A 25,823-nucleotide genomic window follows, 5' to 3' on the forward strand; every position below is an offset into this window, starting at 1 on the left:
AGGGTAGTGAAAACAATGGCTCGGGGAGGACGGGATGCTGGAAATACACCTGCTTGCCTTCTGTCTCCTTGTCCACAAGGCCTAGTGCAGACGAATGTGAACTGCGGACACCAGATTGCAAAGAGAAATACTGAAACAAGCCGCACAGTGGACTATGCAGATCTGTAATCGAAAAGCAATAACGATGTAATCCAATAGGCGCTGGAGACACGAGGCATCCTGGTTAGGAACAGGCTGTTCTGGAGCAGCCCCAGCAGCACCAGCAGCACCAGCTGCAGCGATCGCCCAGCTCCTCACCCTCTCCTCTCAGGTCAGAAAGAGACAGATCCCGAAGCAGTCGCTTTAAACCACTTTATTCCAAAGAAACACATTAAACAAGTCACAGTTCACAAACACATTAACGTCCTGAAATATATGCACTGAGGAGATATATACATATAAATTAAAAATGATAAAGATTAGATCCTAATTTACAAATTTTTCAGATATATTTATGAATTGAGAAAGGGAATGTTAGACCCATCTTATCACCACTGCTGTCAAAGACAGAATGACATAACACCATGCGATGGGCTTAATATTACCCCATCGTGTCTGGCGTTAGAGATCCCCAGCCCAAGCACACCCTCAGCCAATCAGTCTCACAAACATTGCAGCTATACATTAAACATCACTGTGTAACCTGGAATAACCCCAGTAATTACTACAGCTCCTGCACTATCTCATTTTATACTTTAAGACACACCCGCCTGCCCCACTAACACAGCAGCAGATAGTGATGAACTAGACTATTTTCCCTGTTTAAAGGAGAGGCTAATAAAACAGCCTACATACCTATAAGACCCAGTCCTGCATATTGCATGTTTATATCCAGATGAAAAAAGCTCATTTTGACCAAATATGAGTCTGAAAGGATTCGACATATAGTATACAAGCTAGGGGACCCTGGTTTGCCTCTCCATCCACCCTAAGGTTACATAAAACACACAGTCCATTACTGCAGCTGGCCCAAACAGATCTGAGGGAGTCAGTGCTCAGTGTGAACGCAACCAGGTCCCTCCACTAACCTCCGAAGTACCACAGGTCAGCTGCTAGTCTGGACTGGCTGGGGAGTCGGATTATAAAAACCTCTCACTGCTCCTGACCCAGACACCTGTCCCCAGTGGTCCACAGCCTCCCCTGCTCTCAAACCCAGAGGCTCCAAAGACAGACTGCAGATGGTGATGTGGTACTTCACCAAGCAGAGCTACAATACGGACAAGCACACATCAGCTCACAGGCACCCTCCCTCTTTCAAACAGGCCCAAAGTGTGTTTTCCATGAAAGGCAAATGTTAAAGACTTCTGTGAATCTCTGAAGAGGCAGGGAGTTGAATCAAAGCACCTAAATCAGTGGAATATCATTATAAAAGGATCCATCCCCAAAAGCTGGAGCAGACAGAAATCGCTGTGCTGTGGAACACAGGAAGTGAGAGTTGGTCAGGGTAAAAGCAGTTCCCGCTCTTCCAACAGCATGCTGTTCCCGTGATCCCTTTGGGCCTTGGGAACTGGTACTGGACTGTCCCACTGCACAGGAAAGGTAGGATATCAGTCTTCGGTCTCCAGGGCTGTGCGCAGGGGAGAGGGGGGAGGAGATGTGGATGGGGGAGACAAGAGACGGTTCTTCTCTCCTGCTGAACTGCAGAATCTCCCTGCTGCCCCTCTCCCACTCTTCCACTAGTGGTACTTCAGGATAACAGGAACTAGAGAGAGGGAAGAGATGGAGAACACATCAGTTTCCTGGGTGTGAATAAGTTCATGTTGTGGGTCAGCTGTGCGTGTGTATGAATGTATCTATAAACTCTGTCTGGATGAAAAAATGGCCACATCGTGTCCAGAACGGTGCCCTTTTATGTGTAATTAAATGAAGTAGTGAGGAACTCAAGCTGGATCAGTAATGTTAAGCACTGCAGTCCTTGAAAAGCAGACTTTTCCACCCCAGCTATGTGTGGGAGGTGTCAAAACTTACATTTCAAGATGGCTTCTACTTCCGTTCATTTTTAACTGTTTTGGGGGCTTAGGCGGCTGAAACTCAGTAGTTCTTGGGCATTTGAAATTAACAAAGGAGTGAATTTCCATTTCCAGGAAAACAACTAAGAACATAGGGAAGGTTATAAACGAGAGCAGCCTACTTTGGCACATCTTGCTCATTTGCTTATCGATAAGCTATTAATAATAGCACACTGATCCAGGGATCTCGCCCTCCTACTTCCGATAAGATTGCAAGGATCCCTGCAGCTTCCTGATTTCAGTCATAACCACGCAAAACCAAGAGCTCTGTGTATTCAGTGCGTCTTCAATGCTGGTGTGCCTGGTCTGTTTGCAGGGTTATTGAGTGTGTCAACACAGTGAAAGGGAGGCTCACCTATGATGATAAGCAGCACAATGACCACCACCAGAGCGATTATTGCCTTCATCTGTAGGTGGGAAAAGATTGATTCAGAATTACTTTTAAAAAAAGTATGAGAAAAAGGTCAACAATACAAAGCAAGGAACCCACATACCTGCACAGATCCATAAGTAATGGATCATGCTTTAAATCTGGCATCGATTAGTTACATCCTAGGACAGATACTTCCACAAACTGATCACCCCATAGTGGAGAAATGTGACCAATCCAATCACCTTACAGCACAGAAGCACACAGAGACGAAACGCACCACAGAACAGAAAAAGACTCTAGCACGGAAATGTGAAAAGCCAGTCCCAGGACAGCACAGGCAGGAGGAAGCCAGCCACACTACAGCTCAGGAATGCAATCCGACACTAATCATGCCATCAGAGACGAGGAGAGAGCCTTCACCTTGCAGTCTCGCCACCACATCCTCCTGTGTAGCTGCTTGGCGCGGCTGCTGAAGGCCGAGGCATTGTCAGACAGGCTCTCTGCACAGGAGCAAACAGAGCATAATCAAGAACGCACACGGCATTTTCCTTCTCACTTATCGTTTGGTAGCAATAACCTTCTTTCATGCATCCTTAAAATGTAGCACACTGGTACACTTTCGACATGGGCACTATCTACTTTGAGATCTTGCGTTTCCAAAAGGCCTATGGATCTCTGGACAGGCTTTATGTATATATCTGTGGATATTTCTACATGACCTAGTTGGGGGTAAAATTTCTTGTATTTACTGTGCCAGCACTTCCAGCCCCAGTGCATCTTTGTGGACAAGGCAAATAATCTAACTGGTCTTTTCTTGCCCCTGTGTCACTGTTCTATATCGTACTACAGCTGTAAGGCTAACGAATCCCTATGCTTCAGGTTGCTGTACAGTAGTGAACTTCAAAGATACAAATACACTACACAGCCCTTCAGAGTAAAGTCACACACAAGATACAAGCGTTTGTTGTTTCCCTGGCCGAACCTGGATGGCTCACACTACTTAAGGAATGTACCGATCTTCAGGACTTCAGTATTTTCTTTTTTTGGCAAGATTAATAAATGAATAATGGGTTTTTAAAGAGTAAAAGCTACTCAGCAAGTGTTAAACACAACGTGCAGCTTTTAAAGACAGTGCACTGCTGAAATAAGTGGAATTATGTGAGGGATCGGTGCAGCCAGGCAGGGTATCAGGGAAGAGGGAAAGTGATCCGTCCACAGCAGCACTCAGCTGCCCAGCTACAGCATGCCGAGGTCCTGATTCACCTGCGGAATGACCGCAGAGCCCAAGGATTAACCAGGGATTGTCTGGCTTCCTGTAATTCCAGCAATGATACTGAGCGTCCAGGAGTCGGCAGGTCGCGCCAGCAGTTGTGCAATGGGGGTGGCAGCTGTCCAGCTGGGAGACAGTCTGAGGTACAGACACACCCCCCAGAGGTCACACACTGCAGCACAGAGCCGCCTGGGCCTGGGCCTGGGCATTGCCGGCATTCTGACAAGCCACCTCCAACAAAAACAACGGCAAATGAATAGTGAAAAGCAAAGGTACGGGGGCATGCTCAAGTCTAAAGGGAAGCTGAACAGAACTTTTGAAATATGTGTTTGGTTTTGAAGCTTAAGAGTGAGCTGGACTGGAAAGGCTCAGTGCCCAGCTGCTGAAAGACTGGTCAGCAAATCTGGCATTTTGGACTGGCAGTTGAGAGATCAGTGACTGGAGGGGAGTTTGGGTTCCAGCAGCCCAGAGACAAGGGGGAACAAGGTTGTGAAAGTACTGGTAACACAGAGATAACATCTGTAGCGGTCAGTCAGCAGGCCTGTAACTCAGGGAATCACGAGTGTCTGTACTCGTGTGTGCACCTCTGTTCTTTTGAGGCTAACACTGTGTTCTGCTTTGGAAAGAAGACAGGCAGAAGACCGTTGATCTACAGGTGAATCAAGGCCTTAGGGTGCCATGGGCTGTGTGGCTGGGTGCTGCTGTTTGCTGCTCTTTATTATTCAGCACACATTTCTTCCATACCATTTATCAGCTGCTCCAGTTCACTGCAGATTTCTGACACAAGCATCTATGTTCATGTGAAAAAGTTCATCTGGCTCATCAAATGGATATTATGGAATGACAGACTTCAACATCAACCAACACTAGCTTAATAACTCCCAGTCTGTCCACAAGCTGTCCCCCGGCCAGTCCCCCAGGCCCATCAGTCCCCTTTCTCTCTCACCAGACTTGTCCTGCAGCTCATCCAGTCGCTCTCCTCTCTCGATCACCTTAGTGATGTTCTCCTGCATGACATCGATCACCTCATCCACCTGAGTCTGCACCCTGCCAGAGAGGAAGGGTTTACACTTAATGCAAAAATGTTTTACAAGCATGGAGGTTGATGTGCATTTTCTTTCCTTTAGAGAATGCTGTAATTAGAATAATGAGTAACTGAAATAATAACAAGAATTATATACCAGTATCAAATCAACAACATTGATTGTGTGATAAACGCAATTACTACCTCTGTTTGTAACTGTTCTTCTGTCCCTAAATTCAATGACTTGCTGCTGATCCTATTCTAAATAGTGCAACTTATTAAAACCTATATGATTTTACATCACGAGACCCCTTCCTGTTAAAATAACGGTTTCTAGGAGCCCCAAACTCCGGCATTTCATCTGTAGGAGCAGCATAGCCAGAGAGATGTATTTAGTACCATCCGCAAGTTACCTGAGCTTTTAACCAACAGCAGTGAAGATAAAAATCTAAATTTTTACTCACCAACTCCAGAAGAAATCTAAGTTTTTTCTGACATCCCTGAAATTCTGCTACAATCATTCCTTGACAAGTCTCCATTCAATAAATAATACTTTCCCTGCTCGATTTTTAGAATTTGCCACTACTCTATCTTCTCTTTAATTTTTTTATATAAACAGTGTGCAATCCACTGTCCGTCCACTTGCTCTGGTGAGGATCAAAGGTAAGGCAACTAGTAACAGTGACTCTAGTAACTACTCTCTTTCCTCCTCAGACATCAGTTTCTGACCTTTATTGACAGGCATGTCGATACGTTTCTTTTAACTGGAGAAGTACAGAAGCTGGAAGAAATGGTTTATTTGGGTGGTGAGGTGGGGGTCCCTAGGAAAGGGGTGTGGGTGTGGCATTGCCTACTATGAATCAAAATGATGGGACGTATTTGTGTGACGTGTACAAACTAAGCAGATAACTGGGCTCAGTCGAAACAAAACTGAGGAGACACTGAGGCTCGGTTTCACTTTCCTGGAGCTTCAGAGTCACTTTGGTCAAGGTGCTGTTTGGATAGGTGTGGCAAGGACCGGGGCAGCCGAGGGGCGCTCGTTATCACCACCGCCGACAGAAAGAAGCTTCAACGGCACACTTCAAACCTGCACACGTGCTCAGCTCCCCCGGCCAGGCGACTCACGTTGAGTAATGCGACTTCCAGGCTACCGCTCACAGACCAGTGCTGAAATCCGAAAGGCGGAACAATACAGAACGAAAGGCCAGGGGGGAACGCTGCTCGGAAATCATGTGTGTGAAAGTGGGGAGCTGTTTTTCCAGGCTGGTTGCCCCTAAGTCGGTGTTGTGCTGGCTTGCTCCGCATAACATCCCACAGGGGAACACAAACATGCCAGGTGGGGTCTCGGGGCGCCCCCTCAGTTTTTATTGTGCCGCTTTGTTGTCTCCCCATCTGCAAAATGCTTTTTATTCAATACCACCACTGCCTGGAAATGGAGAAAAAAAAACTGCAACACCTGCTTACATTACCGGTGCCCAGCCACTGCAAGCAGAGCCAGGACAGCCTGGCATGCTCAGCCTCCCAGATCAAAATCGGCGCTTTCCCCGCCTCCCTGATATATAAAGCAGGTGTCCAACACGACTCCTGGCTGAGCCGTAACTAAACATATCACGACCCAGCCGTGGCTACTGCGGGGCCTGATTGGTCAACAGCGGAGGTCTGGAAAAGAACTTAGGTTTTCTTCCAACTCCGAGACACTGAAAAACACACTGCAGCCACACTAACAAGCAGGCAGAGGGAGGGAGAGACGAATGGAGATGGGATCAAAGAGAGAGACCAAAAGCACTAGAGAGAAAGCGGTCTGCAGGCACATTGAGAACAGTATTATGATGCCTTGAAATGCTGCAGGTTTTGGATAACAGCTCCATACAGAGTCACACTGCACTGTGGACCCTTCACAGCAGCATAGCCTTAATTGTTTAATTTCATCATTTCACTACCAGATGCACATTTACATGTCTACATGTCTGCTAACTGCCTAATTCTAGTTGTAGGTGATGTATAAAATAAGAATCCAGAAAGTGCTGTATTTGAGTCTGTTCCATATTTTGGTCAGTGTTTTGTCTCTCCTTTAATTTCATAGGACAGGGCTTTTTGGATCACCCCTCCTCTATCCTGTCTGCTTCCCCAAGTCCAGTCGTGATGAATGGTTGATAATTCCACTGATCCACTTTGGATCAAGTTCTTCAAGACTGATCTGGTTGAAATAAATGTATTACATGTGCCTCATGACTACCTTCATCTCTATTTACCAGGCAAGCACTAGTAGAATTCCCCAATTCATCAAAACTGAATGCTCAATTTCCACAGTACACTAGAACAAGGCTACTCTGTGGTTGGTTATTCTAGTTTGCAGACTGCAGGATTCTGTATTTTATGTTAAAATCTGTAATTAGTAAAGAATTTGGAGCTCTGTGTAAAGAGTGCTGGATTGGGGTTAAATGGACTGCATTGTTTGGGCTGTGTTGTGTAATACTCTACTGATTTCATCAGCTCTGGAAAACCCCCTGGTGTGAGCCAGCAGTCCTGCAGGACCCGAGCGCTTGTTGTTGTTGTTGTTGTTGATGAGAAGATTACCTGTGGAAGGTGTCTATTACAGGAGCTGCCATCTGTGCCTACAGGGTGAGGTGTAATCAGAGCAGACAGCTGTGGGGACCACTCTTGAGTCACTGAGGGCTCTACTGGGCTGAGGTCACAGACGCCGGAGACAGAGACTACCATGGATTAGGGAGAGGGTGGCATAAATACACGGCCTTAGCAAATTAAAATAAGAATACCCTTATCAAAAAGGTATCGTAGATCGTCCCCTGTGCTCCACAAAATGTAATATAAATAACTCACATCTGTCCCTGCATGGCACACAAGGACAGGCTACCAGGAGCTGCTGTAATGGTGTCTGCATCCTTTTGTGCTTGGAGTTGAGTCACACACATTATTGTTATTCATTTTTAAATGGCAGGCGAAAGACCTTTCTGCATATAACAGTGTCTCTTGTAAAATCGGTAAGTTGAAAGGAAAGACTGGATTTTCCTTTGACACTTTCAATGAAACTGTCCACATCAATATGTGAATCTCACCTTAAGCATTCTGATACAGGGAGCAGTGCAGTTAACTCTGCTCTGATATGCTATGTTTGAAGCTAAGCATGCCTCCTAAGGGAAATACAATATGATAATCTTTCCTTGAATGGAGAGATGGTTTTCAGGAACAGTGGGAGGGATGTCCTATAGTGGCTCAACAGGACAGAGAAAGTTCTCCTTTCAGGCCTCCTCGGGCAATGTCTTGGCACAGGCAAATCACCTATGCAAACACAGAATTATCAAAAGGTCCGTCAGTGACTTACTGTCTGATCTTGTCATTTTTGGGTCCAAATTTAGGTCCTGTAGGTCCTCTCCTGACAAAACAGAAAAAAATGAAAGTGAGTCTCATTGTTACAGTTGCACCTCTCCAAACATTCCAGCCCAACACATTAGAAATACAAAAGGACACAGACAATCTCACCCAACAGACACACACATAGAGGTGCATTTCAGTTAACCAGCAGGAAGTGTCCACGTGTCACCAGTATACCTTGCAACTCTGAATACAGCATCGCTCCGCTGGTAACTGGTAACTGGAGAGGAACCAGCTGGGGGAAATGTGCACAGACACACAGCACAGCTACACACACAGAGTCAGACACACAGCACAGCTACATACAGGGACAGACACACAGCACAGCTACACACACACAGAGACAGACACACAGCACAGCTACACACACAGAGACAGACACACAGCACAGCTACACACAGGGACAGACACACAGCACAGCTACACACAGGGACAGAAACAGCACAGCTACATACAGACAGACACACAGCACAGCTACACACAGGGACAGAAACACCACAGCTACACACATAGCTATACGCAGAGACGCTGCATAGAGAGAGACACACAGAGCTGTAAGAGGGCGAATGAAGAGAGGATCACAGAAAGACTAAGTATGGGAGTGAAAGTGAAAGACAGAATGATGAGGAGCAAGACAAGTGAGAAGAAAATCGAAAAAAAGCAGACAGGGCACTCTTTGTGGTTTCCAATTCATTCCACTGGAAGATTTTCTTACAACCAGCTTCTGACTTTTTGAATTGTTAGTTAAAAGGATCTATACAATAATTGAGGTGCTGGTTGTAGTAAAATATTGCAATGGACAATACTGATAAAGCTGCTCACTGAACAGCCTAAGCAAGAGATTGAGATCAGCAGAGCTGTGGATGAAAGGATGAGCTGAGTAACTAACACAGCCTGCTGGTGAATGTTAAGTTTGCTTTTGTTTAGTCCTGCTGTGCTAGTAGGACATGATCCCAGAGTGTGCCAGCAGGAGAGAGCTCTGTGGTGTGTCAAGTCTTAAACACAGAACACACAGATATGCTGCTCTGGACTGCAGTTTCACAAAGTGTTGTCTGCCTTGCTCACACACACGCAAACAGGACAGCACACACTGACAGCACAGTCCAAACACACACACGAGGAGAGCAGGGCTGCAACTAGGGAACTCACAAGAAGAAGTCTTCCTCTTCATCCGAATCTTCCTCCAGCAGGTTCCTCTGAAACACAGACAGCAGCAGGTCAGAGAACTTAAACTTACTGAACCCTTAATTTCATGGAAAAAAAAACGTTTTTCCATTATATTTTTAGACTGCTTTCTACTGAGTCCTTGGTTGCAAATTTATCCAGTTTTCTGTACATTCCTACAATATTCACTTTGTCCCCTTTTTAAAAACAATTTTCCTAAGTCCTTTTTCACTTGTCATTGTTTATCAGACACTCTACTTCAACATAGAGCAGGAATAAGTGTCTTACGCATTTTCTTCCGAAACCCTGGCAGGACACAGCGTGCTGTGTGAAGTGGCTCTCATTTACAAGAGCACATTTCAGATATACGAGAAGAAACCCAGGCCTTCACAGTGGATTTCCATGCATTAAGAGCAGGAACCAAATGCAACCGTCAAGTGCAAGGCCTACAATTTGAACCAAGCCATGGTCATTGAAATAATATGCGTCAATAGCTCAGTGTGCAGTAGAGGCCACATGTTAATTTCTAACTACATGTTGCACAGTTTTAGAACTTTTTTAATGATCTAACCACAAATGGTTCAATTAAATGTCTCAGTTAGACTATACATTTACAAATTATGAATGAGCAAGGTGGCTCTCATCTGGTTAGAATGATAACCAGAAAAGACCAAGGATCCTATGTACCTGAATTTGTAAGGCATGTATATATATCAGAAAAGAGCTCAGGTTGGAATTCTGCACTGAAAGTGACAGCTTAAAAAAGGGGAGTCCACAGGCTACAAGAGTATAGCAAAGACATTACTAATTTGTGCCAAATAAGAATTGCGATGACTTTTCTCTCAAATCAAATCAATATAAAGAAACAGAAATATAAACTCAGGAGTGCGCTGTTCAGGCTCTCGGCCACAGTAAGGACAATGTACACTGACAGATTTGGAGCTCCAGAGATGTGATTTTTAATGCGAGGGCACAAATCCTACAGTATTTCTCAAGAACATTTTATTCCAGGAAAGAGGAGGAGAAGTCACGGCATTTACAGTCACCCTGTTACAGTTCTTTTGTCTGGAATTCATAGTCAATTATATTTTTAACATTCCTGCTACATCGACTGCTGCTCATTGCGACAGGATCAGTGTAATGTGTGTGGCTTGCGTGCAGAGATCACACTTTCAGGGAAAATGACCCTGGGTAAGGATTCCACCCTCCCTGTCTTCTAAAGACATACTGTATCATCTTGTCTTGCCACCAAGACATTTCAGCAGCTGCCAAAACCAACAGAAACGGCAGATGAAAAAGAGAGGGGCGCGGCCGTGTCATTATCTCAGGGCACACCGGGAGGATCTGAAAGACCGAGAGCTGTCATCGGTTGTGCAACATCCCCGCGCTGTGATCATCCTGGCCAAAACACGACGCGGGGCCGGCCGACGCTGGTGGCCCAGAAGGTGGAAGGGACAGGCAGGGATGTCAGGGACCCAGAAAGAGGAGGAGAAGGCCTCATCTTCCCCATATCTGTATCTCCCAGCTCTGCCAACCCCACATCACCCCAATGGGCACATCCGCCCCTCTTCTGTACTGTGTACCGTCTCCATTAACAAGATCTCAATCAGGCTATCCTCTGATGAGGAAATCTAAAACAGCCTAGTGCCAGACAGGTGATCCAAGGGCTAAGGTCTATTTATCATTTACATCTCCTCACGTAGTAGAAATAAGACTTTCATGTCTACGCCTGGGGTGCAGTTTTTTACTCTTCTTCTGGATGGGTGCTACAATAAACATGTTTTCAGTCAGTGGGCACTACCCCAGCGGGTGGAGGTTTGGTAAGAGCCTATGAATAACATCTCATTTCCTGTAACTGGCAGAATACCAACATGCCTTTGAGGTTTATATTAAGTGTTCCTGAAACCTGTTAACACTTCTGCCCCTTCAATGCTAATACGATCTAGCACAGAACTGTGGCATTGCTTAATGCAATCTATTCACTGATAAACACCCAAGTGAAATATTGATTTCATATATTAGCCATTTCTCCTTATTTGTCTAAATCTTTCCTGTTTTTTTTTCTACCTCGTGGCTTCCCACGTGAACCTATGTTCGGAAATAACACAACTCAAAGGCATTCATGTGGAAAATTAAGATAAATGTATCTTAGAAAGTTACACCATCTGTGAAAGATTTTATCACAATTTATGAAGTCACGTTACTGATACACCAAGACTACACCTTCACAAGACAGATGTCTTGAGATCAGACAGTAACCTCAGATGGGACATTTCACTCACTAGCTGTAATTAAATACAGTACTCAAATGCAATGTAAACAATATGCTGTATTTCATGCTGTCAACACTCCACATAAATACCCATAAAAATATCAATTTGATTATATCTAAAAAGGTTGGTGCCTGTTCTGCGTGGGATTAATGACTCGGGTTGTTGCTGTCTATATTAAGCCATATTAAGAACAAAAGGTGCACAAAATTAGGGGTTCATAGTCCTGGTGACCCACATACTGTACCTCCTAGCTGTTAAGTTTAACAGCTGAACAAATAAGTTGCTTTTCAAACTTTTTTTTCCTTCACAAAAACTGGTGATTTTAAGCTAATTTTGAAATGCAACTTGGGAAAGGCAACTGCTTAGGAACAAACAGTTTAGGGACCAAAACCAGTCAAAAGAGTTCAAATTAAACCCATTTTCACCAGCAGGCGAGTGAGGTCCTTGAACCCAAGGACCAGGACAGGGATCCCCAGCACTAAATAATATGTAAGGTGTGTGCACAGACTCTCTTTCCCTCCGTCTCCCTCTCTCACCCTCTCGCTGCGCACTGATCCCGTGACGTCATCGTCGTTGAGGTGGCGTTTGAACTTGGGCGGCATGGCGTCTCCGTGCAGCTCCTGTCCCTCCAGTTCCCCCTGCAGGCAGACACGGGCAGCGCAGCCCCAGTTAGACCTGGACACAGCCAACACTCACAGCACAGACAGAATATGTAGCACAGAGGCAACTCTTACCCTTTTTCTAATTTTATAAATATTTTCCCATAGTTTCTCAGTTCAATCCCCAAGCTCACACTGCCTCCTCCACCAGCCTCTTAGCTCCAGCCTCTTAGCTCCAGCCTCAAGCCCACACTGCCTCCCTCCACCAGCCTCTTAGCTCCAGCCTCAAGCCCACACTGCCTTCTCCACCAGCCTCTTAGCTCCAGCCTCAAGCCCACACTGCCTCCCTCCACCAGCCTCTTAGCTCCAGCCTCAAGCCCACACTGCCTCCTCCACCAGCCTTAGCTCCAGCCTCAAGCCCACACTGCCTCCCTCCACCAGCCTCTTAGCTCCAGCCTCAAGCCCACACTGCCTCCTCCACCAGCCTTAGCTCCAGCCTCAAGCCCACACTGCCTCCTCCACCAGCCTCTTAGCTCCAGCCTCAAGCCCACACTGCCTCCTCCACCAGCCTCTTAGCTCCAGCCTCTTAGCTCCAGCCTCAAGCCCACACTGCCTCCCTCCACCAGCCTCTTAGCTCCAGCCTCAAGCCCACACTGCTTCCTCCACCAGCCTTAGCTCCAGCCTCAAGCCCACACTGCCTTCTCCACCAGCCTCTTAGCTCCAGCCTCAAGCCCACACTGCCTCCTCCACCAGCCTCTTAGCTCCAGCCTCAAGCCCACACTGCCTCTCTCCACCAGCCTCTTAGCTTCAGCCTCAAGCCCACACTGCCTCCTCCGCCAGCCTCTTAGCTTCAGCCTCAAGCCCACACTGCCTCCTCCACCAGCCTCTTAGCTCCAGCCTCAAGCCCACACTGCCTCTCTCCACCAGCCTCTTAGCTCCAGCCTCAAGCCCACACTGCCTCCTCCGCCAGCCTCTTAGCTCCAGCCTCAAGCCCACACTGCCTCCTCCACCAGCCTCTTAGCTTCAGCCTCAAGCCCACACTGCCTCTCTCCACCAGCCTCTTAGCTCCAGCCTCAAGCCCACACTGCCTCCTCCGCCAGCCTCTTAGCTCCAGCCTCAAGCCCACACTGCCTCCTCCACCAGCCTCTTAGCTTCAGCCTCAAGCCCACACTGCCTCTCTCCACCAGCCTCTTAGCTCCAGCCTCAAGCCCACACTGCCTCCTCCGCCAGCCTCTTAGCTCCAGCCTCAAGCCCACACTGCCTCCTCCACCAGCCTTAGCTCCAGCCTCAAGCCCACACTGCCTCCCTCCACCAGCCTCTTAGCTCCAGCCTCAAGCCCACACTGCCTCCTCCACCAGCCTTAGCTCCAGCCTCAAGCCCACACTGCCTCCTCCACCAGCCTCTTAGCTCCAGCCTCAAGCCCACACTGCCTCCTCCACCAGCCTCTTAGCTCCAGCCTCTTAGCTCCAGCCTCAAGCCCACACTGCCTCCTCCGCCAGCCTCTTAGCTCCAGCCTCAAGCCCACACTGCCTCCTCCACCAGCCTCTTAGCTCCAGCCTCAAGCCCACACTGCCTCTCTCCACCAGCCTCTTAGCTCCAGCCTCAAGCCCACACTGCCTCCTCCACCAGCCTCTTAGCTTCAGCCTCAAGCCCACACTGCCTCCTCCGCCAGCCTCTTAGCTCCAGCCTCAAGCCCACAGTGCCTCCTCCGCCAGCCTCTTAGCTCCAGCCTCAAGCCCACACTGCCTCTCTCCACCAGCCTCTTAGCTCCAGCCTCAAGCCCACACTGCCTCTCTCCACCAGCCTCTTAGCTTCAGCCTCAAGCCCACACTGCCTCCTCCGCCAGCCTCTTAGCTCCAGCCTCAAGCCCACACTGCCTCCTCCACCAGCCTCTTAGCTCCAGCCTCAAGCCCACACTGCCTCCTCCGCCAGCCTCTTAGCTCCAGCCTCAAGCCCACACTGCCTCCTCCACCAGCCTCTTAGCTCCAGCCTCAAGCCCACACTGCCTCCTCCACCAGCCTCTTAGCTCCAGCTCAGCCTCAAGCTCCCACTGCCTCACCACCTCTCTCCCAGAACCTTAGGTCTAACCACTAACCCACACTGTGTTGACAGTGGAGAGGTACCATTTATCAACAGGGCTGTCACAACCAAAAATATGTCAAATTTTAATGATTTATGATTAAAATTTGAATTCTATTTTGTTGCCAGCTTTCCTGGCTGGTTTTTTGGAAAACTGTTTTCCCAGGAAATCCTGAGAGGCCAGAAGCAGCCCTGAGTTTTCCAGTAAACAAGGAACACAACGAGAGAGAGAATGCAGAGAGAAGGGATACAGAAAATGGGACAGAGCGCAACTGGGGCTGCAGGAGGAACTGGAGAGGACAGAAAACAGAGAGAGCGTGATGGATGAAAAAAGAGAGATAAGGATCAAGAAATACATTTTATTCAAAACAACTTACACAGGTGACAAATGTGATACATGGCCATATGGTTTAAATGCTTGTAAAATCAGGAAAATAAAACACTCATATTCAACACAGCAGCAAATATAACTAGTAGACAGGTATCTCAGGTTCACTTTCTACAAAAATAAATTGCTGTTTGTTACAGTGATAAAATAATTATAATTGATGGTGGTGGTTTACTCCAAGAGATGCACCTTGCCCAAGGGTTAGAGTAAGCCTATAAAAGGGTATACTGTAGATACCCCTTCCTATAAAGTCCCAAGCATACAGACTTTACAGATGACGTTTAATCAATGGCAGAGAATACCATGAACCTTGCCTAATTAACCCTCCAAAACATTGTTAACCCAAGGAGAGAACTGGATAATTTCCCCCAATTCAACACATAAATAAAACACATAGCAGTCTTAAAGAGGGTTTTGGTTGTTTGCAGGCATTCTCACTGGGTGCACCGATGCTCAGACATGCTGACAGTGATTACTCAACATTACTAATATCTACACAGAAAAGACAGGGCTGCAATGACACAACCTCCAGAGGCTTCTTGACAAGTGCAGCCACATGACTGCCCACACGCCCCCAACCCTTCCCGTGCACGACAGGAGTCTCCAACTCCTGAATTACAGGCGTGGTGGATGCCTTAAAAATCAGAGCAAGCTAATCCTGGTCCTGGAGACCCTGCACAGGTTACAGGTTCCTCTACATCACCACCGGGACAAAAGGACTGGAAAAAACAGGAATTCTGATCAAGCAAAGAATTAATTCCATTATATAGTTAGGAAATCATGGGTGTAATGAAAACCAGAAGACGCAGTGACAGGCTTTAGCTACCCCAGACTGAAATAATTAAGTGGAAATGGGTCCAATTATGCTCAATTTAACGATGGCACAGTAATCTCACGGTGGTGCGATGTGCCAGTCAAGGGCAAAGAGAAAACTCCCACAGCAACGACACAATGGCAGCTCACTCTTGATCAACCCTACCCAATTAACAACACCTCACTTTTTCTCCTGACGATTAGTCTACGTTGTGGAGCAATCAAGAGTCATTGCAGCAGCGGTGTCCAATTCTGTCAGTGGTTCCAAGCAGATCAGCGCTTTCCAAGATTTCTGGGCTCCAACCATAACTCCAGATATCAGACACTTAAAGATATCAGCAGCGCGGGGCTGGCAAGACATGGCTTACTTACATCCGTAACTGTCCCAGAAGGGAAATGTGCTTTCCAGGCAAGTAAAATACATTGGAACAGGTAAAGCTTCAGTCCATGCTGAAAAGAAAAGAGGCTTCTTCTTCAGGCTCCACAGCTGAAACGCTGTGTCTCTTGGCTTTTCCTGTCAACATGGCCTAAACCTTTACCTGTTCCTTTGCAGCCTACGCAGGCTGACACGGCTACCTACTTGAAGTAAAACACATAACACAATACATACAGTAACAGATGTTACACAACATGATCCCCTTAACAAATAAGAAACATACTTGCATAAGATGAGAAAAACGAGTTAGCGTCTTAAATAATCTTTACCATTTAGACAGAAAACTGAAACTTGATCCTGTGTGAGACAGATGCACAAGATACAAAATATGATCAAATCTAAGCATGATAAAAAATAAAGTAAAATGTACAATATCAATTGTCCAAATAAAGCAGGTTAATAGCTTTGGGAATAATGGGTAAATTAGTTCTACTGCACTTAAATCTGGGTAGTCTAAATCCATATCCTGATGTACACGCTCATATTCACTCTATAAAGGCGGGTCATGAGTCAGTGATTATACTGGTCTTCTGAAGTACTGGTGTGGTACAGATGTCTGGCAGCTGTAGCTGTTGTGCACCGATGACTTTACTGACTTCTTTCACTATCCTGCTCAAAAAGGAGTAATAGCACATCAACCTTCCCAACCCAACTGAAAGGCCAGAACCCCACGAGTCTTCAAACTGACCTCTCAATCAAACCTCTTAACTGCAGTAATTAACCATTTTAATTAGTTGATCCCTAGTCAATGAGTGCGGACTGCTTTATAAAGACAGGAACTTTGAGTTGAGACCACTGATGTGTGATGACCGAGTGAAAGAATTTAACCTGCTCATGCTAGAGAAATGCACCCTACAGGCGATTATAGTAGCGCGTTTAAAAGTCTTAAAAGAGGACATTAAGGAGTCAAATCTTGAAGACATTAAATCTTCTACGTCACACTTCGCACAGAGACCAGAACCAGGGAGCCTCAACGGAAATTAAGAGCAACTAATTTTAGTTCTGAGGATAGGAAGTACTTCTGTTCAGGAAAACGAGCCTGCGATCGACGGATGTGTCAGAAATTAACACCTGCACACACGTTGGACTAAAGACGAGTAAATGATCAATCTGTTCGACTTCTACATCAGAATGCAATGATAAATGTTCCTCAATTCTGAGGACGAACCAAGGGCAGTGCCAGCTGCAGAGACACACAAACCAGCAGTCGCCACTGTTTCAGTTTGAACTCAAAAATCTGAACTGAACTCGGCGATGACAGGCCAGGGGAGAAAGATCTTCATACCTGCGTTGTGACTGACGTGTCTATCGTCCTGGTCCACTCGCAGTCCCCGGGGTGTAAGCTCTCGATTATTCAGAAAACAACTGTCACTCTTCTTTCATCATTGAACGGCCTTTGAAAACGATCTGACCGAATAGCTGTGACTTCCAGCCTTGCCGGCCTGCAGCAGCTGTATCCGTAATTCAACTGGGAAACAGTCTTCCTGTTCACTCACAGCTGACCGGGAAGCTAAACAACTGTCTTTCGCAGATTCTGTATTCACCAACCAGGCACAGGGAATTACGCCAGTCCGCAGCGCTGTGGAGAGCGTAAAGTGTTACGCAAAAAGACTAAAGATCTTCGCAGGACAGGGCGTCACGTGCTGGAAGATTTCCTGTTGCTATGGGTACTGACGGAGGAGAAAGCGGAAGTAGCGGGATCAGATTGTGTGGACTTGAGCATCGTTGGCATTTGTTTCTAAATGCCCAAAACTGTGCACAGTCTACGAAAGAGTGAAGGCTTTTATAAAGCTTTACTCTTCCGTAAAGATCTGTGATGACGGCCCACTGCAGAGGAGAGAAATCTTGGAAGTGTAAATAAGTGGTTTTCGACAGCCTTTTTTTATTTTTGATTAATATAATCAAAAAATACTCCCATTTTCTTATGGAGTCGAACAGTTGTATGGGCCGGGTCACAGCTGCACCCATAATGACCCACCATCCGGTCCCAGTGCAGTCACATCCGAATCTGATTTGTCATGTAACATCATCCTCGCAGTGTGTGTATGTGACATTTTAATTAAACTCGAGACTTAAATTCAAGACTCAAAACATTCTTCTTTAGAATGGATTTTATTTTCGGCGTCTGCCCCTATGCCTTTCCACTGTATTCCAAATCCTTATTGCAATTGTGTTATTCTTCAATTTAAAATACTTTATTCACCCCCCCCCCCCCCCCCCCATTAAAGTGAGGGTGGCAATTTAATTCTGCTCCTGCAAAAGCATTGTGTGCTTTTTCTTCTTCTTCTTGCTAGAATATTATCATTATTGGTGTTATAATGATTGACCAGGTACGTATTGTTCTGTCAGCAGTAAATCACGTGAAATTGTAGTAATTTGACTGCCACCAATGTGTAAAGGTTCAGATGTAACGAGAGATGGTAAAGACATGGAAATCGTACCTGTGAGTCTGTATATACACGGCGCGTACCAGTACGCAGTCCGTTAAACGTAACTGGAGTTAGAAATACTGGAGCGAATTCGGAGCCGTGAACTTCTCGCACGTCTCCGCAGTTTCACCTCCGGGGGGTTTGGCTGAATGGAGTCCAACAGCTGGCGCCCTGCGGAATTCTCTTCTCCGTAAGGAAGTTGGGTGAAGGTCTGTGGATAGCTTCCCAGCTTCCTGCCGGGCCTCAGATGCGATATTAACACCCTGTCTGACTCGTGTTTGTGGATTTAGAACGTGGTATGGAGGAGGGGAGGTCATGGAAAAATAAAAACAATAATGACACAAAGGAATGCTCCTTGCAGTGGGTTTATGAAATAAAGGCCAGATTGTTTGTCCCAGGCTGCCACTGTGTGGGCAAAAAGTCTTGATTTCGTTATCCTGCGGTCCGCTTCCAGGCCTGCAGTGAAGCCTCACCACATCAAACAGGGAGACCGCAGCGATCGATGGTGATGTTCCAACACGGCCCCCTGTCGCACGGGATGGGACGAGAGCCACAGGGTGTCGACTGGGGCCGGTGTCACCTCCCCAGTCCGGTCCAGATGTGCGTGGGAAGGCGTGTCAGAAGGGAGAGTGGTGGGGGGGGTGTCAGCGGAGCTCCTCAGGGGTTCAACAGCTGTCACTGCTGCTCTCTTATGAACAGAGTGCCTTTGTGATTGTGTGTGTCGATTGACCCTCTTCACAATACTAACCATCCTGTGGCCCCTGTGCTTTGACTCAGTATTGCCTATTCCCTGCAATCTGTGTGGCAGATGTAGTCCATTCGTGAGAGCTCAACACCGAGGGCATTTCTAATACCCTAACATTTCCCCCTTTTCTTTCTTCCAGGTACAAGACGTACTGTATGGATTCCCTCTTAATATGGATTCGATGGTGGGATTAATCTGTTCATGGACACGAGATTCAATACTGTTCAAATGAAGCAGAAGAAAGTTGCAGAGAAAACAAAGCAGTGACAGAATGAAAACGGAAATCAACACAAAGTTGATGATGCAACAGGAAGTAGTGAAACGGGATGTGGTAATGTCAACAAGAAAACAAATAAAGGAACCAGGCCGAAAAGATTTAATTGGACAATTGAAAATGCTCTCAGATATGAAAGTGGACAGTTTCAGCACATCTTTCATCTTGCTCCTCTCACAATGATGGTGGCAAATTGAAATGACTTGGTCCTAAAGTTGGGAGGTTCGGTTTACTAAAGCATGCTACACCGTAAACGATGAAAGATAGGAAGGTGTTATGTCAACCAGTGAGAGGGATTTTGATGTTAAATTGCACCTCGAAGAGAAGCTGTTTCAGCCCAGCCGACTGCCTGCTGTTCCCTGATGGAAAAGGCCCAAAATGTCTACTGGGAGCAGGAGGACAGTGCTGACGTGGACAGGCTGCAGCGCCTCCTGGAGCAGGGAGGGACAGTGCTGCCCTGGGTGTCAGGCACCGTGCTCATCTGTTTAGAAAAGTGTCTTTAAACTCACGGCTTCATCTTGTTCTTAGTTATTTTTTTTTGAGGGTCCATCACGGCCACGTCTCAGTTATTGTTCCTTCCTGAGACCCTTGTTTTGGATATTTTGAAGTTCATCTTCTTCTGAAAATATCTGTTGGATGGGGTGAAATCTGGCTCTATACACTCGGGTGAGGTCTGGCCCCCGGGCTGTGGGATGAGGAGGCTGGCACCCCCATGCAGGGGCAGCAGCACAGGTGGAAATGGCTGGAGAAGGGGAAGAGGGATTTGGATACAGATCTAGAAATAAAGCTTTGAGAAGAGAGGTTGGGAATGATGATTTAGCACAGCTGGGATGAAGGACTTGGTTGTCATCATCTCTCCCAAAGCTAAGAGCCTTTAGTTACCCTTTCATTCTTACAAGGACAGGGTCCAGAGTCCTCCTGAGGGGATCCACCAGCCAGATGAGCATTCACAGACGACAGATACGGCTTTAGATCTCCTCTCTCTAAAGCTTAAGGAAATAATACTCATCCATTCCATTAGACAAAGAGATGTTGGGGCTCTCTGGACAAATTTGGTTGCATTGTTATTGTTTCGGATGGCTTGGTAGTAGCATTGCTGCTTCACAAACCCAGGGGCCCCGGGTTTGATTCCAGGCCTGGGGTGAAGCCTGCATGGAGTTTATGTTCTCCCTGTGTTTGTGTGGGTTTCCTCCCACAGTCCAAAGCTATACTGGAAGGTTAATTGGCTTCTGGGAAAATTGGTCCTAAAGTGCGTGTGCACCTTGCCAGGCCAGGCTCTGGCTCCAACACAACCCTGAAGAGCTTGAAGCCGTTAGAAGAAGGATGGGAGTTACTGTTTGATGTTCCAAACAAAACTAAACAAGCTACAAATGTGCTAGTGTTCAGAGTGTGTTTAAACTGCCCCCTCCTCCGCTAGCTCTGACAGGCCTCTTCCAGACCTCAGCGCTGGAACGTCTCCCTGCGAGACGTCGGAAATAAACTCCAGAGCCGCGCTCTGATGAGTGGAGCAGACTTCCTGATCCTTTCCGAGCTGGGAGGTAGGAGGGAGGCCGGGAATGGGCAGCTCTCCTCGCTTCTTTCCAAACACAGAAGAGCAGTCACCTGTTTTTAATAACAAATCGTGCGAGTCCAGGAATACTGTGACTGATGTGTCCCAGATGGTCTCCCTTTTTCCAGACCCCAGGGGCATTTCTTTGGGATAGAAGTTTATTTATCACAACTCCTCCAATCTCCACCCCTTCTCCCCCTTCTTTGAGGAGTCTTCTTGATGAATGTGGTGGGGTGCAGATAATTCAATGAACTTATGAAGGGCTCCATCAGTTTTTGTGTTAAGCTGGATTTACATGAACACAAAAATATATAGAGTAGAATAGAGTTCCCAGCAGGCAACCTGCAACATGACCTATGACCTTCCCATAATTCATTGCAGCATTTGGAATTGACATAAGCTGAATAGGAAATAGACAACACTTCCATCCTGAAGTTGTGCACTGAAAATAGAAGAACGACTTTTGTTTTTGAACCAATACTTTTTATACTAACAAATTCAGAGTACAGTTTTGTGATGATGCCATCAATTAACCACAGCCCCTATACATCTTCAGTGTAAGTTATAAAGTAAAGATAAAACTTTTCAGACACTGGACTCCCTTGGAAACATTACTTGGAAACATTACTTTTAGCATGTGTGCGCAGAGAAGTTTGATCTAACAAAGAATATATCAATTCTGGTTTATAAATAAGTGAACCTTTATAATTTCTAACAAATAAAATTAAATATGTCTTTTACCACACATTTAGTTCCGTTTCCAGATTATATATATAATACTAAAATCCCTGCTCATAAGACTCTTTGTTGTATCACCAAGCATCTCTGTCCGCATGTCTGATTATCCAAAGTGACCCAAAGGTAACTCCATCTTTGTTAATCTCACTGACCCTCTCTAAAAGAGAGCATTAATAGACCTACAGCCAGCTTTTTTATTTATATTATTTCTGCAGATGACATCAAGTCAGGAAGCAGAAATTTTCCAGAATCCCGAGGCTGGAAATTAATCTTGACCAATCTGTTTTGACATGAGAATAGAGAGGAAAGGTTACAGACAGGAGGTTCCAGCCTGCCTTGGCACTTCTGGCTACTGATTGATCAATCAGCCAAATATCTCTTGAAGCTATTTTTCAAGAGAGAGGTGGGCAGCTCCAGTCCCTGCAGGTTTAATTACTTAATTACTGAATTGAACTAATGTACTGAGTCTGAATCAGTCGCAATTTAAAAGTACCTGTCAAACCTGCAGGACTCCAGGACTGTGCTAAAGGATCACAGGCCTGGGGAGACTCAGCAGTAAGTAGGGAGCTGCCCTTGTTGCAGACTCAGTGCAGAGAAGGATCTCTTTTTCTCTATACTGAATGTGCCACGATCCGTATGTAAGTGATCATGTTATATACTGTGACCTCAATTCTGCAGCACTGTGAACTTCACACAGTGAACAGAAGAAATGCACTAACTCATTTTCTTTAGAAGAGGGATGTACAGTCTACCACAGGGCACCAGCTTGTCTTCTGGGGGGTACCACACATTTTTCACCGCAATGTTCCTGGGGGTTTGCATCTTGAGTTTGGTGCTTCTGAGAGGGAGGCAGAGTACACCCCATCACTCCCACCTTCCTGTACCCCCAATTCATCCATCTATCATCCATTTCCTAAACATTTCCTCTGATGCAGGGATGCTGGGGAGCCAGTAAGCAACGGGAGCAAAACAGGACGCACCCTGGAGAGATAGTCCCAGTGCAGGGCAGACACATACACATTCACACCAAGGCCAATTACCTTACCAGCAGGTCTTTGGACTGTGAGAAGAAACTGGAGAAAATCTACAAGAAACACAGGAAACCATACAAACTCCACACAGACAGCACCCCAGTTCAGGAACTGAACCCAGGGCTCCAGCGCTGTGAGGCAGCAACGCTACCCACTGCGCCATCCGTCCCCGATACTGACGTCTCCAAGTGTTTTGGCTCAGTTTGGATGCAAGTGTCTCCCGAGAACCATCAGGATGAATGTGATGGATGCCCGAGCCAAACACGTTGAAATAAAATGCTTCCAGAAGGTACTCATCTAACTGACTCGCAGGAAGAAACACCAGAACCTACTCACCTCCTGTACAGCACAACGAAACACACACAGACCACAGCCTCCCCCCTGCACACACAGACAACTTGCAGATCGGGTGTTTATGTAGACAAGCTGCATTAAACAGCCTCTGAGGCTAATTAAAGACCTGCTCTAAATTACTGCCAGCCTGTTTAAAAGGATTCAGCACATGTAATGCCAGCTATGCAGTGACAGTGGAGTGAGTGAAGTCGAACCTAGTTCCCCCTGTGAGCTCTGCACACCCTGAGGAAGCAGTGTGTGGAGGTGAGCTAAGCTTAGGAAACCTGCCTAGAAACGTTCATGCTGGTTTCCAGTGATTAAAACACATTTTCCTTAGTTCTTAACACTGACCTAGAGATACTTCAGGTGCGTTCTTTAATACACAGAGGTTCCAACAGTGCAATATTGACAATGGCACACTCCGATCTTTAATACTGATAAAGAGACACCCTGATCTTTACTACTGACACCGAGATAGCCCGAACTTTAACACTGACACACCTGTTCTTTAATTCTGATATCTAGGCACACCATTCTTTAAAATTGACACTGAGATACTCTGTTCTTTAACACTGACAATGAGACACCCCATTCTGTAATACCGATAAAGAGAGACCTCGATCTTTAATACTGTCACTGAGATAACCCATTCTTTAATTCTTTCTTTATGATATGATTATATATTTTAAAATGATTTCTTATAAATTTGTTGTGCATCCATGCAACTATGTTTTATACACACGGAGAGACTTACAAAAAACATACAAGCAGTACAAATATTACATAAAAAATATAACATTACATAAAAGACATCATCCACTACATAGTCCTCTCCCACAGGAATCCGCATAAATCACCAGAACCTGTAAGTTTACTCCCCCACAATTGCCCTGCGCCCTTATAACTGCACACACATAACCACTCTTGCTCTTGCCCATAAACCATTACTCCTTAATTGTGAACTCATTGATTGCATAGTTGGACTGAGTGTGGGATAAAGGAATTCCTCATTTTGTTACAACTACATTGAGGGACTACATGCAGAACATGTGAGGGATCAGAAGATATACTAAAAGCTAATCTCAAAACAGTCTTAATGTAAGCAGTATGAGCGCTCTGCCCACAAACGTAGAGCACTTCCTCAAGAGTCTGGACATCTCGGCTTCTGGTTGCACAGAAAGACTGTTTTTGTGTTTAAAACTGGCACTGAGACATTCCTTTCTGTAATACTGACACCGAGACACCCTGTTCCTTTTTCAATACTGAGACCATGAAACTCCATTTCCACATCCCAATGGCCAGCATGACTTCACAAAACTAATAAAACGACCGGATTGAAACACTTATGCAATATTAAAAAATGCAGTTGTTTTTAATAATAAAAAATAATACAGGCAGTCTGGTATGAAGATAGACTGCGCCGACTGTCTGAAGCTCGGTTTATAAGCTTTCCCCTCGTTATCCCGGGGTTTTAACGGTCCAGAAGGGGAGGTTTTACTGCCCCCCACGGCCCTGCCAGCCCACCCTCCCTGTAAACTTTCACTTCTCCCGGGGTCGGTGGGGGGCGGTTTGATGTGGCTTTAATGCCACACTTTGCAGATCCTCATAAATGCCTAGCATAACTCAAGAGTCACACTCCAGGTTGTTTTCACTTGAATGGGGGGAGCAGGCTGGAACCCCTGTGCTCCTCTCCCAAAGGCTGGAGCAGGGAGAGAAAGAGACAGGAGCCATAGGAACAGTACACTCCAGTACAGGGAGGATCTATCCACAATCATAGAATGGCGCCCTCTACTGAGGGGCTGCCATGGGGCAGGGGAAACACTGGCAAGTTGAAGGACCGCTGTCTTTATGCAGCTGTCTGTTTGACTTTTAAAGATTTCTCTAATGTGTCAATAGTTTGATATACTTTTCAGATGTTTTTCTGGTACAACTTGTGTATCTGCTTTGGTAGTGAATGTGAAATAAGCATGCCAGCAAAGCACCGTTGAATCAACTTTGTTATATTTAACACAATAATTGCTAATTAGTGATTGATAAAGCCCTATAGCAGTTTAATGTCCTTCTACTCTGTCCTCCAGGAGCATGGCTTTGTTAAACACCATGAGATGTGCTCTCTATGACACATGATGTGACTGTGAGCAGTCTGCCTTTGTGCTCATGTCTCTAATGAAAGGTATAGCTCACCCAATCATCACATCTGTTGAACAATATTGAGCACAAATGCGGTCTAGCCCATTCATAACAAGAAAACACTTCATTCATGATCTGTACTAGCTTCTAGTCTCCAGACTTCCCCCCCAGTAGGGCGATCATGCTGTATTTAAGATGGCAGGCTGGAGACAGGCGGCTAGGAGTGTGTGAAATGCTGCACAGCTCAGAGGGATGATAAATCCCAGGGCTGTGTGCTGGGGGAGTGAGTCAGTGCTGTGCGGCTCCCACACTCACACACAGCTGATCCATGTGTAGCATTGAGAGACGGCACCAGAAAGAGGAAGGTGGAAGAGGGGAGTGATAAAGAAAAAATTAACTTTCAGTGCTGTCCTCCCGCCATGCTCCGACTGCATTGTGAACAATTCATTAAGTTACATTTAACACTGTCCTTGGGAGAACACTGTGTGAGGTTTTTTTTATAATCCATTTACAGTGCAAGTAAATCAACTCCATTGCCTATTATCACGGGTGTTCATTTAATCATTAATCATGTTCTGTAGATGCGTCTCTTTCACTGGGCAATAACACAAGTGTGCATTTGTGTGACACTAGTCTGTGCAAGCGGGAGTTCGTTTCGATTGTTCTTGTCCTTTCTTTTTGTGGGTAGTGCATCATTGTGTGTCTGGTGCAAACAAGCAAACTCTGAGACTGTG

At 46.0% G+C, this 25,823-nt stretch overlaps 1 protein-coding gene across 1 annotated transcript; it reads right to left on the reverse strand.

The window, feature by feature from the left end:
• Nucleotides 1-337: 337 nt before the first annotated feature.
• Nucleotides 338-17,358, reverse strand: vamp4 (vesicle-associated membrane protein 4). The gene is made up of 8 exons (XM_088927354.1): nt 17,146-17,358; nt 12,082-12,183; nt 9,258-9,304; nt 8,059-8,109; nt 4,638-4,738; nt 2,842-2,921; nt 2,404-2,455; nt 338-1,741 (listed from the first exon to the last, which is right to left on the reverse strand). The coding sequence occupies exons 2-8, from the start codon at nt 12,145-12,147 to the stop codon at nt 1,716-1,718; spliced, it is 423 nt and encodes a 140-aa protein (XP_088783480.1). The 5' UTR covers nt 12,148-12,183; nt 17,146-17,358; the 3' UTR covers nt 338-1,715.
• Nucleotides 17,359-25,823: the final 8,465 nt, after the last annotated feature.

The sequence above is a fragment of the Atractosteus spatula genome, chromosome 11, assembly GCF_055471065.1.
Source record: "Atractosteus spatula isolate fAtrSpa1 chromosome 11, fAtrSpa1.hap1, whole genome shotgun sequence".
NCBI classification, from domain to species: domain Eukaryota; kingdom Metazoa; phylum Chordata; class Actinopteri; order Semionotiformes; family Lepisosteidae; genus Atractosteus; species Atractosteus spatula.

Excerpts from the sequence above, each read along its gene's own strand:
- vamp4 (XM_088927354.1), bottom strand. The coding sequence starts at position 12,147 with ATGCCGCCCAAGTTCAAACGCCACCTCAACGACGATGACGTCACGGGA. Across the intron at positions 8,110-9,257 it reads GAAGAGGAAGACTTCTTCTT|GAGAGGACCTACAGGACCTA; the intron begins GTGAGTTCCCTA and ends CTGTTTTGTCAG. Across the intron at positions 4,739-8,058 it reads AAAAATGACAAGATCAGACA|GGTGCAGACTCAGGTGGATG; the intron begins GTAAGTCACTGA and ends CCTCTCTGGCAG.